Here is a 13,594-nt window from a genome sequence, read left to right on the forward strand (position 1 = left end):
AGGAAAAAAAAAACCTCAACCCCAAAGATACACTGCCAAGAGTGAGCAAAGATTTTAATTATCTGTTGACAAAAATATACACTTCTGACTTGGTTCAAAAGTGTGGGTTCTTGCAGGCGAGCTAAAAACGATGGGAATGTCTCTTATCCTTCAACTGACGTTTCAGGTAAAACATAATTTGACCGGAACATTTTCTAGAATAAGGAAAAAGAAGGCAGATTTCTGACTACATCAGAGGGAACAATGATGTGTTTATTACCTATTAAAAAGAAGCTGCTTCTTATAGCTGTTAGTTTAATCTCCCCCGTAATCATCAGTTTGCAACCTTTGTGTCCCAAATTAACCATAATAAATTTATATTGCCGACTCATCAATTTAGAGGATTTCAGCCTAAGACAAGAGTAGCAGAGGCTAACGAAGCTTCTGTTCAGAAGGAAGGAGGTTACTGGGTCAGGGAGTGGGCGTCCGTCTAAGGCTAGAGCAAGCCATCCTTGGCAGGGAGGGGACCATGTCAATGCACCTTAAGGAGACAACAGGCAGAATTGCCTGAGGATGGAACCTGGACCACTGCTTCAGTAAGAAGACTCCTGCATCTCCCTCTGCCAACTCTGACTCCATCTTTAGTCCAAGAAAAACAAAGGCTACCTCCTCATCACCTGCCCATTCATGTAGCCCATTCACTCATGTGCTCTCTTCCCATCTGCTGTTCCCCTTCCGAACCCATGTGAGATGCTCCAGGGCGCTCTCTTCCTCAATCTGGCTGATGGAGAGCAAGCCCCACGCAGCTGTTCCTCACTACCCGCATCTGCACATGTGTTTCTTCACCTCCTCATCCAGTGCCTCTCAGGCTTGAATTCGCATCAGAATCACCTGGGGGCTTGTTAAACTATGGCCACCAGAGTCCCACATCCCCAAGATTCTGGTTCAGCGAAGCAAAGTTGGAGCCTGATTATTTGCATTTCCAGGAAGCTCCCAGGCTTCCCTGGTAGCTCAGATGGTAAAGAATCTGCCTGCAACATGGGAGACCTGAGTTCAATCCCTGGGACGGGAAGATCCTGGGACGGGAAGATCCGCTCAAGAAGGGAACGGCAACCCACTCCAGTAATCTTGCATGGAGAATTCCACGGACAGAGGAGCCTACATACAGTCCATGGCGTCACAAAGAGTCAGACGTGACTGAGGGACTAACACCTGCACTTCTACTTTCAAGCCCCCAGGTGGCGCTAGTCCCTGGGCCAGGCCCTGAGTAGCACTGATCTGGTCCGAACCAGCAGCCCGCTGGACCTCCAAGACAAGGCAGCACTGATCGCTTCCTAGCACGTCTGAGCACTTGATTTCTCAGGAATAACAAAAGCCTGACCACACTTCACCGGTGGCTCAGCAAGTGGCTGTCCCCTTACCATCCTCTCTGGAGTGAGGTAGGGAGTTTTTTGCATGAGGAATGGGAAATGGGTCCAGCAAGGGACTAAGTAAGATAGGCATCACCTCATACCAGCCGTGCCCCGGACCTTTCAATACGTTCTACGGGGATGTTACATTCTGCGTGACACGTTAATCAGCTTGGATCCCTCGGCTAAGCCTAGTGATTTTAAATGTAACTGGTAATAGGTGTTTGGAGGGGGAGGTGCCTCCGACAGACAGAAACATCAGGAAAGGGGCGATCTGCTGTGTGGTTAACAACCAAACACTGGGATTTAAACTCTGGGTGAGGGGAGAGGAGGAGGGAGCTCACGGAGAGAGAAGACAACCTGATCACTTATTCTTCGGAGCCGTCACTGCTCTGCGGAAGAACACGATAACAGCTCGGCCTGCAGATTGGCGGAGCCCCTCCATTCGAGGAATAACACATAATAAAAACAGGTTTAATAGAAACGATAGCAACTGTAACCACTTAATCACCCAGTCTCCCGCTAGAGTAAGTTTACCAAATCTTCTGTTTTGGTTTGGTTTTTTTTTAAAGCACAGAGCTCTCAGAGCTTCTCCCCTGGGAGGGAACGGCAGGCATAGGAGCTGATACAATTACCTCAATAAATCTGCCAGGAGCCAGATGCATTTTTATCACAAACATAATCGGGATCCAGATAACGGAGCAGGCAAGCATGAGCCATCCGAGCACCATGGACCAGTTAGGGTAGCGGTAAGAGCCATAGGTCATGGGCTCCCACTGGTAGAAGCTGAAGCAAAGGATAAACTGGGAAGCAAAGAGAAATGCACATATTACGGTGGGGATGTGAGTAAGCCCTCAACAGTCACGTGTCAGACCCCTGCCGTGAGATGACTGCTATTATCTCATTTTTCCCCCGTGATGATCCTGTAAAGGAAGTATTATTACTACATTTTCCAAACGAAAGAACTGGATTTCAGAGATGAACTGACACGCACTGAGGTGCTGAAGCTGTACTTGCCATCACAAGTACAAAAATTAAAAATTCAGCGATGCATGTGGGTGTCTATACACTCAGAGGGGCTGAGAGGACGAATTTAAAGGATGTACACCAGGGTGATTGAGGGGTGGAGGTGGGAGAGGGGATGGTGGGTGTTTTTAAGGGGCTGTCTCTGCTTTCTATAACTGATAATCAAGCCTGAGTTATAAGGGAAAAATCCGCTAGGTTAATGTGAAAAACTAATTGAATCTACTCTGCTTTCACCTTGAATGGGGAAAGGGCCATCTCCAGGAGCTGCCTCTAAAGCTGGCTAAGTGGTCCGCGAGCAGTGGCTGAGCAGGAAGTTTGGTGCTATAATCAGCAGTGGGACAAAGAGGGGCGGCCCCGCCCCCCTCAAATGACGTAAGGTGGATGGGCCTTGCCACCAAACGGCGAGCTGGGGACGGGCTAATCTCAGCTCTACCACTAACTAGCCGAGGGACCCCTGTGTCTCAGACTTCTCTGCTATAAAACAGATCCATTTTACACAGGGTGGACAACACAGCGGTTTTCTGGAAACAACAGTCTGCTATTTACTTAGGGGACCCCTCTCCCTTTTTTGTTGTTGGTTTTTTCAAAAAATGTTTGTTTATCTGGCTGAGCTGGGTCCTAGCTGTGTCTCGTGAGATCTTTAGTTGCAGCAAGTGAACTCTGAGTTGCAGCATATGGGATCTAGTTCCCGGGCCAGGGATCAAACCCCGGCCCCCTTCATTGGGAGCATGGAGTCTTAGCCACTGGATCACCAGGGAAGGACCGCCCCCTTCACTTTTAAGGGAGGTCATGATGCATTTTCAGCCCTTGATGCCCCCTCACCACGCACTTTGGCAGACAACAGTGATGAGAAACCTCTGAAAACGGTTAGAGCAGCTGCAAAGGAACAGATATGTTGGGAAAACGAGGCACCAGGAAAGACAGAAGAGGGGTCCTCATGGCTGTGTTGGGGGAGGGAGCACTGCCCTCAGGAAATGGAGTGCTCCCCTGTTTTCAACCCACCTTCGGCAGCCTCCGCCTAGAACAATGCACCCGCCTACTTCCTCACTCCTCCTCACCTCTCTTGTTCTATCTTAAGCAGTAAAAGAATTGCCTGAAAATGATTGGGGGGAATTACGTCAGGAAAGATAATACATGGAAGTATTCTGGAAAAGTGGGAAGCATTATACAAATGTAAGGCATCTTTATGATTGCTGCAAAGCCCGGGCTGCCGGGGCAAGTGATTATTCCAATGCAACAGTAATTCAATATATGGATTCAAAGCAGCAAGAGCCTGAAGACAATGGTTGAAGATACTGCTCCTATAAGAGATATATCTACTCTAGGCCCCCTTTAGAACATTTGCCCCTAGAGTTATAAGCTTTATTAACAAGTCTGTTGGAAATAGGGCTTAATGTAATTATGGTAAGTTGCTCCATTTCATTTACTATATAAATAGCAATACCTCTGCTTATGTGTGCCTAAGTCAGTAACATGTTCTGCCTATGTATACAATAATTGCATGCAGAATATTTATAGCTCTATAAATTCATGAAGGCACATATAAAAATGATCAATTTTATTTCAGGGGTTTTGAAGTCATTGAAACCCATAATCTCAGCTCAGTCTAGTCTCCTACAAGATAACCGTGTTACGGAAGGGCAAATGGCCAAAGAGGAAGCGTTAGGCTTGCTCCTCTGATACCATTTCCTGTTACACAGGTATCAGATCAAATTTATCTGTGTAAACTTGTTCTTGCCATCGATTTCACCCTGCCAAATCAGCTTTGATAAAACCCTGCTCTCAGATGAACCTGGCCATGAGAAAGGATAATTTAGCCATGGAGCCAGGTCCACCTGACATTCAGCTGATGGCAGCAGAAGGTGATGCCAATGATGGAACTGACCACTTCTTCTTGTCTCTAGCTCCCAAACACAGAAGGAGGATTTCGCGGAAAATATTTTCTGGGACCTTGCCACAGGCTTCTGTGGAGAGTTTTATAATGGAAACTGAGTAAAGCACAGCCCAGTTGAGGCACTTTCTCAAAAAACACAGCCAGTCCCCATTATCCCTTTTCTCTGAAATTCCGCTCCTAAAGATTGGGATGATTATAATCCAAAATTGGCCAAACTCTACTTGGAGATGAAACCAACTAGGCTTTCAGAAATATATTACAAGTGTGTTAGACAGGTATTATCTTGAAGCCTAGTTAGCCTTGGATTCGATTCTTATTCTGCCCCTGCAAGCTCTGTGGCCTCAGGCAAGCTCCTCAGCCTCTCCAAGCCTCAGCACAGGCATCTGTAAAGTGAGGAAAGAATCACCCAGCAAGCAGCGGGATCGGGAGCTTAAAAGACAATGTTCCTAAAGAGGCTGTCTGATGCTAGAGCCCCACAAGTCCTCGTGTTGATTATCACTATGTGATACCTTTCTGCAGACTAGAGTAAGGTTCTTTGAAGCTTAATCTGTTCTAAGACAGGAAGCAAAGGTTGAAAGAATCTGGGACAGATTCTAACTTTGATTTCACCCAAGAATAAAACGTGTGTAGTAGTAACAGGAGGATCTGGCGAAGCTCAGCAGAGATAGGGAAGACAGCAGAGGCAAACGCAGCAGAGGGGGGCGGGGGCGGGGGCGGGGGCGTCTCCTGTTTTCCTCGGTAGATGGCTAAAACGTCGGTCCTGAATTCAAGAAACTGAAAAATCTATCTTAATCCTTTTCAACTCTCATGTCCCCGGTCTGGTGGGACTTCTCAGACAAACTGCAGCCTCTGATAGGTGATATCAGATACAGATGTGCACACAGATGTGGCTTCTAAATAATGTCTCTTGTCAATGCCGAGGGAGGGAAATACTGAATGTTTTTTCTGTCTAAACTTCTTTTTCCAAAAGAAATGGAGATGTTTTGATTAAAACTCACTTTGTGCCAGTTTTGGGGGTGTTTTTTGTTTTTTGGTTTTTTTTTTAAGGAAAATATCTGTTTTCTTTACTGTTTTACTGTCATGTTGCTTTAAAGAAGCTGTTACGGAGCAGCGAAACAAGGGTCTTAATCTGGTTTCTAGTGCCACCTTCTGGGATCAGCAGGAACTTCAGCCAGCTTCCTGCAGCCTTTGACCACAAGCCAGGGAGGAAGAAAGACAAGGTCTCTTGTCAGTTACTGTGCTTAGAGAGTGGGTGGAGGCAAAGCCAGAAGCTAAGCCACAATAAAGGAGCAGGTGACAGGATGTGCATGTGAGTCCCTATGCAGATTTACCGGTATAGGAAGGGCTCTGATCTTTAGGAAGATGAATGTCAGATGATCTTAAAATGTCATCATCACACTTGAGGATGATAAGATAGTCCTCAAAAGCAATAAAAATGAACAATAAAAGTCTAACTTCTGCTATACATATTAGTTGTATAGTGGCTGTGTTGAGCAGTGTTTAAAAGTTCTAGAGACAGACTGCCTGGGTTGAAACTTAGGCTGTTGTTACAATTAATAATTCTACAATCCTAGGCAAGTCGCATAAGCTCTGGGTAACAGCTTCCTCCTCTGTAAAATGGAGATAATTATACTACTAACCCCACAGAACTCCTGTAGGGGAGAGATGAGATGGTACATAAAAAACACTGTGCACAAAGAGTGGACCGTGGTTAGCATGCGGGAACTGTGATCACACGAGGCAGACTGATACAGTGGGAAATGTTCCCGAGGGATGCTCCAAACCAAGCATGAGTCCTAACTCTGCCCTCCACCCTCCATCAGCCTTGCACCTTTGGGCAGAGTGCTTCACCTCTTTGAGTTTCAGTTCCCTCAGCTGAAAGACAGGAATAATATCCATCCTACCAGCTCCCCAGGCTCATCTGTATGTAGGCACACGTCTTGTTCAACATGATGCATCACATATGCATGCAAGGGGCTGCTGGCACGATAAAGCATGCAGTCCTTACAGTTAAAATGGTCGGAGTCACAAAGGCCCAGCAGACTTTCCAGAAAATGTTTGGCTGGAATCCAATCATCATCTCGATGTCTTCACAGAACCTTTGCAAGCCTGCAAAGAGATAAACAGAGATGGAACATGAGGTGCAGTGGCAGGGGGTGAGATGGGGCAGGGGACTGCAGGAGCGCCCCTCACTCGAGTGTCATTGGCTGGGATGGCCCCCTCTTGCTGTCAACATGACCCCTATTATGTAGGAAACCAACAGACAGGTGACTCACTGCTGGGAAGATGAAGGCAAGTGGAATGTTTAAATAGGTGGCAAACACTCTCTGCAGTGAAGTTCAACGTGAGATGTCACCCCACGGGGCCAGCTAGGAAGCTCCATCCCAGCCTAACCCAGGCATCTCCACGCTGCCACAATCTGACACAGTCACCTGTGTGGCTGTTTTCGCAGGTGGGTTCATGGGTTCAGCAACCAAGTCTGGCAAACCCAACTACAATCATGATCAATAAGCACAGTGTCTTATGAAAGCCTTGGGATTTCAAAGGAGACTCACTGTATGTTGCTTTTTATCCCCCACCCTCCCAAGGATGGGCTTCCCTGGTGGCTCAGCTGGTAAAGAATCCACCCACAATGCGGGAGACCTGGGTTTGATCCCTGGGTTGGGAAGATCCCCTGTATAATGGAATGGCTACTCACTCCAGTATTCTGGCCTGGAAAATTCCATGGACTGTATAGTCCATGGGGTCACAAAGAGTCAGACACAACTGAGGGACCTGCACTCACTCCCAAGGGCACTCTTCCATGAGTCAATTTATCTCTGCTCCATGGAAGATGATAAGGGCAGGCAAGAAGCAGTGTGACTTCCACATGGCTGTCACCCACTTTGTTGAAACTCAAAGGATTGTGGTCTTCTTGGTCACTGATCAACATAACTATGTAAAGTAAAAAGCAGACGAGAGTTTTTCTTGGGGCCCCAAACAACCAGCATCCACTCTTTGAAAAGAAAAGCCACAGAGAATTTTTGAGGAGGAAGCAGTCTCTTGTATTGTTTCCTGAGCTCACCAGAAGTGAGGCTGTCTCAGAACTGGGGGGTTGCCATGCTGAAGAGACGTGAAAGGGCCCTGAGTCTGAGCCCCTTCACAGTCGGCAGTTCCGACTGGCAGCCCCAAATAATGGGCCACCGCAGGCAAGAACTGCACACTTGGAGCAGCTCTCTGACCATCGTCGGGTTTGCTTGTGTCTCGTTTCCCGTCATCAACTCCTTCAATGACTGGCCTCTGGACGCTAGACCCTCTGGACATAAGTGAGGGTTAGAACCAAAAAAGAGATGAGAGTTAAAGATGAGGACCTCAGGTGACCCTATTTGCAGGGCAGAATAGAGACGCAGACATAGAGAACAGATGTGAGAAGAAGGGGTGGGACGAATGGAGAGCCTAGCGGTGAAACGCACGCATCACCACGTGTGAAACAGTCGGGGTTCACTGTGTGACCAGCGAGCTCAGCCTGGTGCCCTGTGACAGCCTGGAGGGGTGGGTGGGGGTGGGGACACATGTATCCCTATGGCTGACTCACGTTGCTGTATGGCAGAAACCAATGCAACATTGTACAGCAATTATCCTCCAATTAAAAATAATTTTAAAAAAAAGATAAGGACCTCAGAAACCCACGTGAAATCCTAAAAGTGGGACTCAGTTCTTCAAAACAGAAAAGACTCTAAAATCTTCTGTTTTCGGTATCAACCCTGTTAGCAGACCCTTCTTCTCCATTAAACCATTCTCCAAGGAGGTGGTGGTGTGCAGCTTGCCTAGGGAAACTGATGTGGTCAAGGTTAGACTGAGGAAGACGCACAGAGACAGCCTCCTAGGGGTGGGAGGAGATGTGCTCAGGTTCCCCCAGAGGGGACGGAGAGCTGGGTCCAGACTGCAGGAGTGGGTGGACGGTGGGTGCCCAGTTTCAGCAGGAGGCAGTTCGATGCCCAGGAGCAGCCCCGGAACTGAGCGAGATGACTTGGTTCCAGAGTTAGCACAAGCCCTGAAAAGTCAGCTTCCTCCCTTCCTGTGATGGCTTTGGATGCCTGCTCCAACAGGCTCCACTTCAGGTCCTGTGATGGATCAGCCTGATCTGCCAGCGTGGCCCGGCAGATGCTGCCCAAGGGCACCAGTGGGAGCTGCCAGGCAAGCCTCCTGCCTCTTGCTCATCCCTGAGTCAGGCTCTCCAATCCCTCCATCCCCTATCCATTCTGGTCCCCACCCAGCACAGCCCACCCGCACCCTGACTCACGCCCAAGCCCCCACCAAAGTCCCTTACTGAGTCAGTGGCTAGGCCTTTGTTCCTATGGCTTCCTCTGCCTGCTCTATCCTTCCCACTTGTCCAAGTCCCTCATCAAGGCTAACGCTAGAGGAACTGATCTTAGAGCCAGGAGCTTGTGCATAGAGATCTGCCTGCTGCATGACCTTGAGCCTGGAAGGGTAAGAGAGCTGCAAAGGGATCAGAGCAACAGCTTCTCCCTGAGCTAGCAGAAAAACAGCAGGAAATAAAAACAGCGGTGAACTCATAGCTACTGTTTTAGACTCAGACACGCAGACCTGGTGCCCAGAAAGGGGCTACCACAAGCTCCATATAACCAACCAATCCTGAACTGTCAAGGACCCGCCTCACCAACCAGTCACTTTTGCCCGCGCAGCTTTGTGGCCTTTGTCTTCATGAACCACACCCTTGCCTTTGGTCTGAGAATGGTCTTCCAGGGACTGCTGTCCCTGTGGTGTGGCCTGGTGCTGAGAAGGATGACACCCCTGGATTAACGCTCTGACACCCCTGGATTAATGGTCTCCTGTTGCCATCTTGAACAATTTTTAACATGGGGTTCCAGATTTTCATTTTGCCCTCGGTCTCACAAATTAGGTCTCCGGCCCTGTGTGTACCTCCAATTATTCTCTTACAGTTAATGTGATGTTTCAGCTGCATCCTTTGGAGCCAAAATCCTTTGTGTGGGCTTAGATTTTCCCTGCCTTGGTTAGCAGTAAGCTCAATACTAAGCCTCAGTCTTTGTTTTCATTTACGTCCTTTTTCTTCTGAAATGCCATCTTCTCAAGTCCTTTTCTGGTCAGTCTGGCCCTCCTTTATCTCTGGGCAGCCTTAGGGCTCCCAGGCAGGTAGGAGTCATTGCCTGCTGGAACTAACATCCCTCACAAGCACGGAGAGAAAGACAGAGTGCGCGTGGGATGTAAAACAGGTCACTGACCGATGTGGAAGGAAACAGATCAAGACGACAGAGCACATTGTGATTTGCGGGAAACGCACAGTGGAGAGCCAAGCAGATTACCAGGCACGAGGGCTCTGTGGCAGCAGGTTAATGCCATGGTTTCCCCATCAAGGAACTCCCTGTATTGGCTCTCAGCAGAGTACAAATCACTTTTACAAAGCGACTCTATTAGGTAAAAGTCTGTTAAAGAGATTGTTCCTACACCAAACTTGGGGAGTTGCACTTTTCTAGCTACCACAAATCTGGATATTGGCCTTTGAAGAGCATTGCTTTGAGAGCCTGAATCAGCTCTTTTGTTCTAAAGATAAAACTTGAAAGTTGTACCCAATGTATTTTAAATGTTTGAATGGCAACCTCTAGAATCTAGACTCTAGAGATCATTAGAGCCGAGAAGAAAATACAAATCTCTGCAATTTGTCTGCTTCTTTTTCAGATTCAGCAGCCAGGATGGAAGGGGACCAAATCAGTCAGGTTCATTTCCTTTCTTCATGGCTTCATGTTGAACTTCCTCACACTAACCTGCATTTGTTTGGGGGCTCATCATCTCAATCAAGAATCTACTGTCATCTGGAGCATACATTATATGTTTGTGCAAGCTTTTCCTTTCACTTCTAACAATGATGCTAGCTTCAAATATTTCTTCTAAGATTCCCTTCTTAGAATTCCCTCCAGGTCCAAATCAGAGGATCACACCCACATGTGACAATACAGGAGTCAAGTTCAACCTGAGCTTAGCACAGAGTCCACCTAGTCCTGGGAGCTGGCTCAGCACCAGCCTTCTAGAGCCCAGGTAATTGTCTGGGTGATCCCCCTAGGGAAAAAAGCACTCGGGATTTACTTTTTCCTTCGGAACCAAAATATCTACTGGCAGATTTATATGAGGGCTGGGAGAGAGATATTTAAGTCCTAAAAACAGAAATATTCAAAGGTTTCTGTTTTAACGGATGCTTGTAAACCACACTGAACAACCCTGTTTTATTGGAAACAATCATGCAAATGTGCCTTTTGTGGGCAATATCAGGGAGGCTACAGACAGCGGAGGAGATCAACGAGATGGCTACCTACACGTGGACCGGTGCCACAATGAAGTGCCTCCCTGACTTTGCCAACAGACCATCTGGCGACTTCAGCTTATGTGTGGACCCACAAGGGCTCGAGTTTCCAAAAGAGAGCCCCAGAGGCCTCTCCACAGTAACGCCTTTGGTATCTGGGCAAAAAGTTAGGATTCACTGTGGCAGACTGGCCGGGTTTCAGCCACTCTCTGCTCAGGTAGGAAGCTCTTTGAAGCCTTAGCCTAAATGCGAGTCTTCAATCACAGCGTCACTGCAGGCCTGAGGCTGTCGCATCAGCCCAAAGTGCTGGCAGTTTGGCCTCTGATGCCATCAGGAGAGCTGGCATGCCTGCCCGCTTCTCTGGCCAGAAGCTAAACTCTCTCTGCAGTGGGGATGTAAGCTCCAGCTGAGATAAATTCTTCTTCTGCCAATGCCCAACAATGACTGCAGTATTTTCCTGTTTCTAGGGCACCCAGTTTTTACTTGAGAGGTTTCCTTTTTATATCTTGACTGCCCATCGCCCTCCATTTTAATGTATTTTTCAGTAAAGCAAGAAGCTGCTGAAGCCCTGATGGGCAAGAGGTTAACCATTACATTAAAGGCAAAAGGCTCTTAAGCACATCCCTGCATCCAAGTGATACCCTGCCTTTCCTTTCACCATCTCGTTTTGGTTTTGAAATACAGATGGGTCTTCTGACTTGGCATTTTTCCTCTATAGTAAATACCTCCTGGTATTTACTATAGAGGCCTTATCTATATTAGGGATCTCCCTGTGAGGCACAAGGACGTCAGCACCGCCTTGAACCCCATAGGACTAGCTTGTGCTGACTGGTGGTACACAGGAGGGGCTCAAGAGGTCACCCCATGAGACTCAACCCCACCCCCCAGCCAAGCACAAACACCTCTCCAGGAAGGGCAAAGATGGCATCTGCTGATTTTTCCTATTCTTCTTGAGAATGGCCCCACTGATTATAGGATGCTCGTTGCTATGGTGATGCTGCTGCTGCTGCTGCTAAGTTGCTTCAGTCGTGTCTGACTCTGTGTGACCCCATAGACGGCAGCCCACCGGCCTCTGTTGTCCCTGGGATTCTCCAGGCTAGAGCACTGGAGTGGGTTGCCATTTCCTTCTCCAATGCATGAAAGTAAAAGGTGAAAGTGAAGTCGCTCAGTTGTGTCCAACTCTTAGAGACTCCATGGACTGCAGCCTACCAGGCTCCTCTGTCCATGGGATTTTCCAGGCAAGAGTACTAGAGTGGGGTGCCATTGATAGGAAGGGTTAATTTATAAGGGAATTGGAAGTTTCTTCCTGGGAAAATCTGGGGTTGAGATCTTGCATCACAGGCTCCCATGACGCTAATAAAGTCTCCTAAGGATCTATGATGGGGCTTTCCTGGTGGTTCAGACGGTAAAGAATCTACCTGTAACTCAGGAGACCTGGTTCAGTCCCTGGGTCAGGAAGATCCCCTGGAGAAGGAAATGGCAATCCACTCTAGTATTCTTACCAGGAAAATTCTATGGAGAGAGGAGCCTGATGGGCTACAGTCCACGGGATTGCAAAGAGTCGGACACAACTGAGCAACTAACACACACACACACAAGGCTCTGTGAGGTTCTCTTTTCTCACTATAGTATCAGGAGACCACCAGTGAAGCTACTCCTCATCTCAAGCTGCATGAAGACTACAGCTACCAAGACCCTGAAATACTTTCACAGGAGCAAAGCAGTCTCCCTCTTCCCCCCTAGTCTGGCCACCACCCACAGGCATTAAACGTTCACTTGTCAAGCGCATGTCCCAGTCCTAGCAGTTTTTGGTAACAATGTTTCACCATCGGTCATCTTTTAGATCCAAGTGATTGAGGCAAGTTTGGAAATAAAGGTGCAGTTCTGTTTCCTAAACAGCTGCAATGAAGCCCTTGCCTTGTCTTCTTAAATAGGAGAAACCTGCTAGCCATGGACGCCTCAGTGACACTGTTTGGCCTCAGCATCTGTCTCAGTGGTTCCCTTACCGTACACATAGGAGATCCCCACGAGCTCAAAAATGGCGATGATGACGAGGGCATAGGAGGCGGCGTATGTGTCCACAAGCTGAAACATGTAAATTCCACCCTGGCAGGGAAGAGAGACGAGCAACGTCAGTGGGCCTGGATCCAGGCTGTGACCCACTTCCAGCAGCCAGTCCTTCCAGCCTGAGCAGGGTCATGTGCCAACAGGAGTTGAAGGATCCCCTCTCCCCTGGAGAGGAGCAACTTAACTCTGGTCAAGTAAGCCAGAGGCCTTGCTGTGTTAACAAAGCAGTCCCTTGAGAGACTCCCAAGCTTATCAACAGCACAAGCCCAGAAAAGTGATTTAACATCTGACTCTTAAAAGGCAGAGGTCAAACATTCGAAGATGTAAATGGGAAAGTAGCCAAACTGCATCATTTTTGCTTTAAGCAACAGATGGCCATTTCTACCCACATACCTGCATGTGACTCATCTCCATAAGACCTTCAGGTGTCAATGGGCAGTCCTCACACATCTGTCAATGGGCAGTCTTCAAACATCCCCCTGCATCTTTACCTCACTCTTACATGAGGTTTAGAGACCATCTCCTTTCAATCCATCATTTTACAAATGAAGAAACTAATACCCAAAGTGGTGACTTGCTCAAGGTCAGAGAGACAGCAAAAGCAATATACACACACATCAGGTGAGCAAAAACTCATTTTACCAGACACTCAGGACCAGAAGAAACTCCAACGACTACAGATATTGTATATTACAAGTAATCAAGTGGAAATGTCTCTGGTCAGTCAAGTTGGATTTCCATGTATTTCATTTTCTTCAAGTAGGACACACCTGTCTCGTTGGCTCAAGAAGGCTACATCTCAATTATGAAGATGCGAGAAGTATCATTAGTAGCCAAGGTGACATATTTCCCTCTGCGGTCAGAATCTCTAATGGATTGGTGCCATCTACTTGGAAATGGCAG

At 47.7% G+C, this 13,594-nt stretch overlaps 1 protein-coding gene across 1 annotated transcript in view; it reads right to left on the reverse strand.

The window, feature by feature from the left end:
* Positions 1–13,594, reverse strand: part of SLC6A5 (solute carrier family 6 member 5) — a 58,247-nt gene that overhangs the window by 5,118 nt on the left and 39,535 nt on the right. The window contains exons 15-17 of the mRNA XM_061405916.1: positions 12,631–12,730; positions 6,317–6,417; positions 2,024–2,191 (exon numbers count right to left, since the gene is read on the reverse strand). Coding sequence (XP_061261900.1) covers positions 2,024–2,191; positions 6,317–6,417; positions 12,631–12,730 — 369 coding nt within the window. The remainder of the gene's footprint in view (positions 1–2,023; positions 2,192–6,316; positions 6,418–12,630; positions 12,731–13,594) is intronic.

This window comes from Bos javanicus, chromosome 29 (assembly GCF_032452875.1).
Source record: "Bos javanicus breed banteng chromosome 29, ARS-OSU_banteng_1.0, whole genome shotgun sequence".
NCBI classification, from domain to species: domain Eukaryota; kingdom Metazoa; phylum Chordata; class Mammalia; order Artiodactyla; family Bovidae; genus Bos; species Bos javanicus.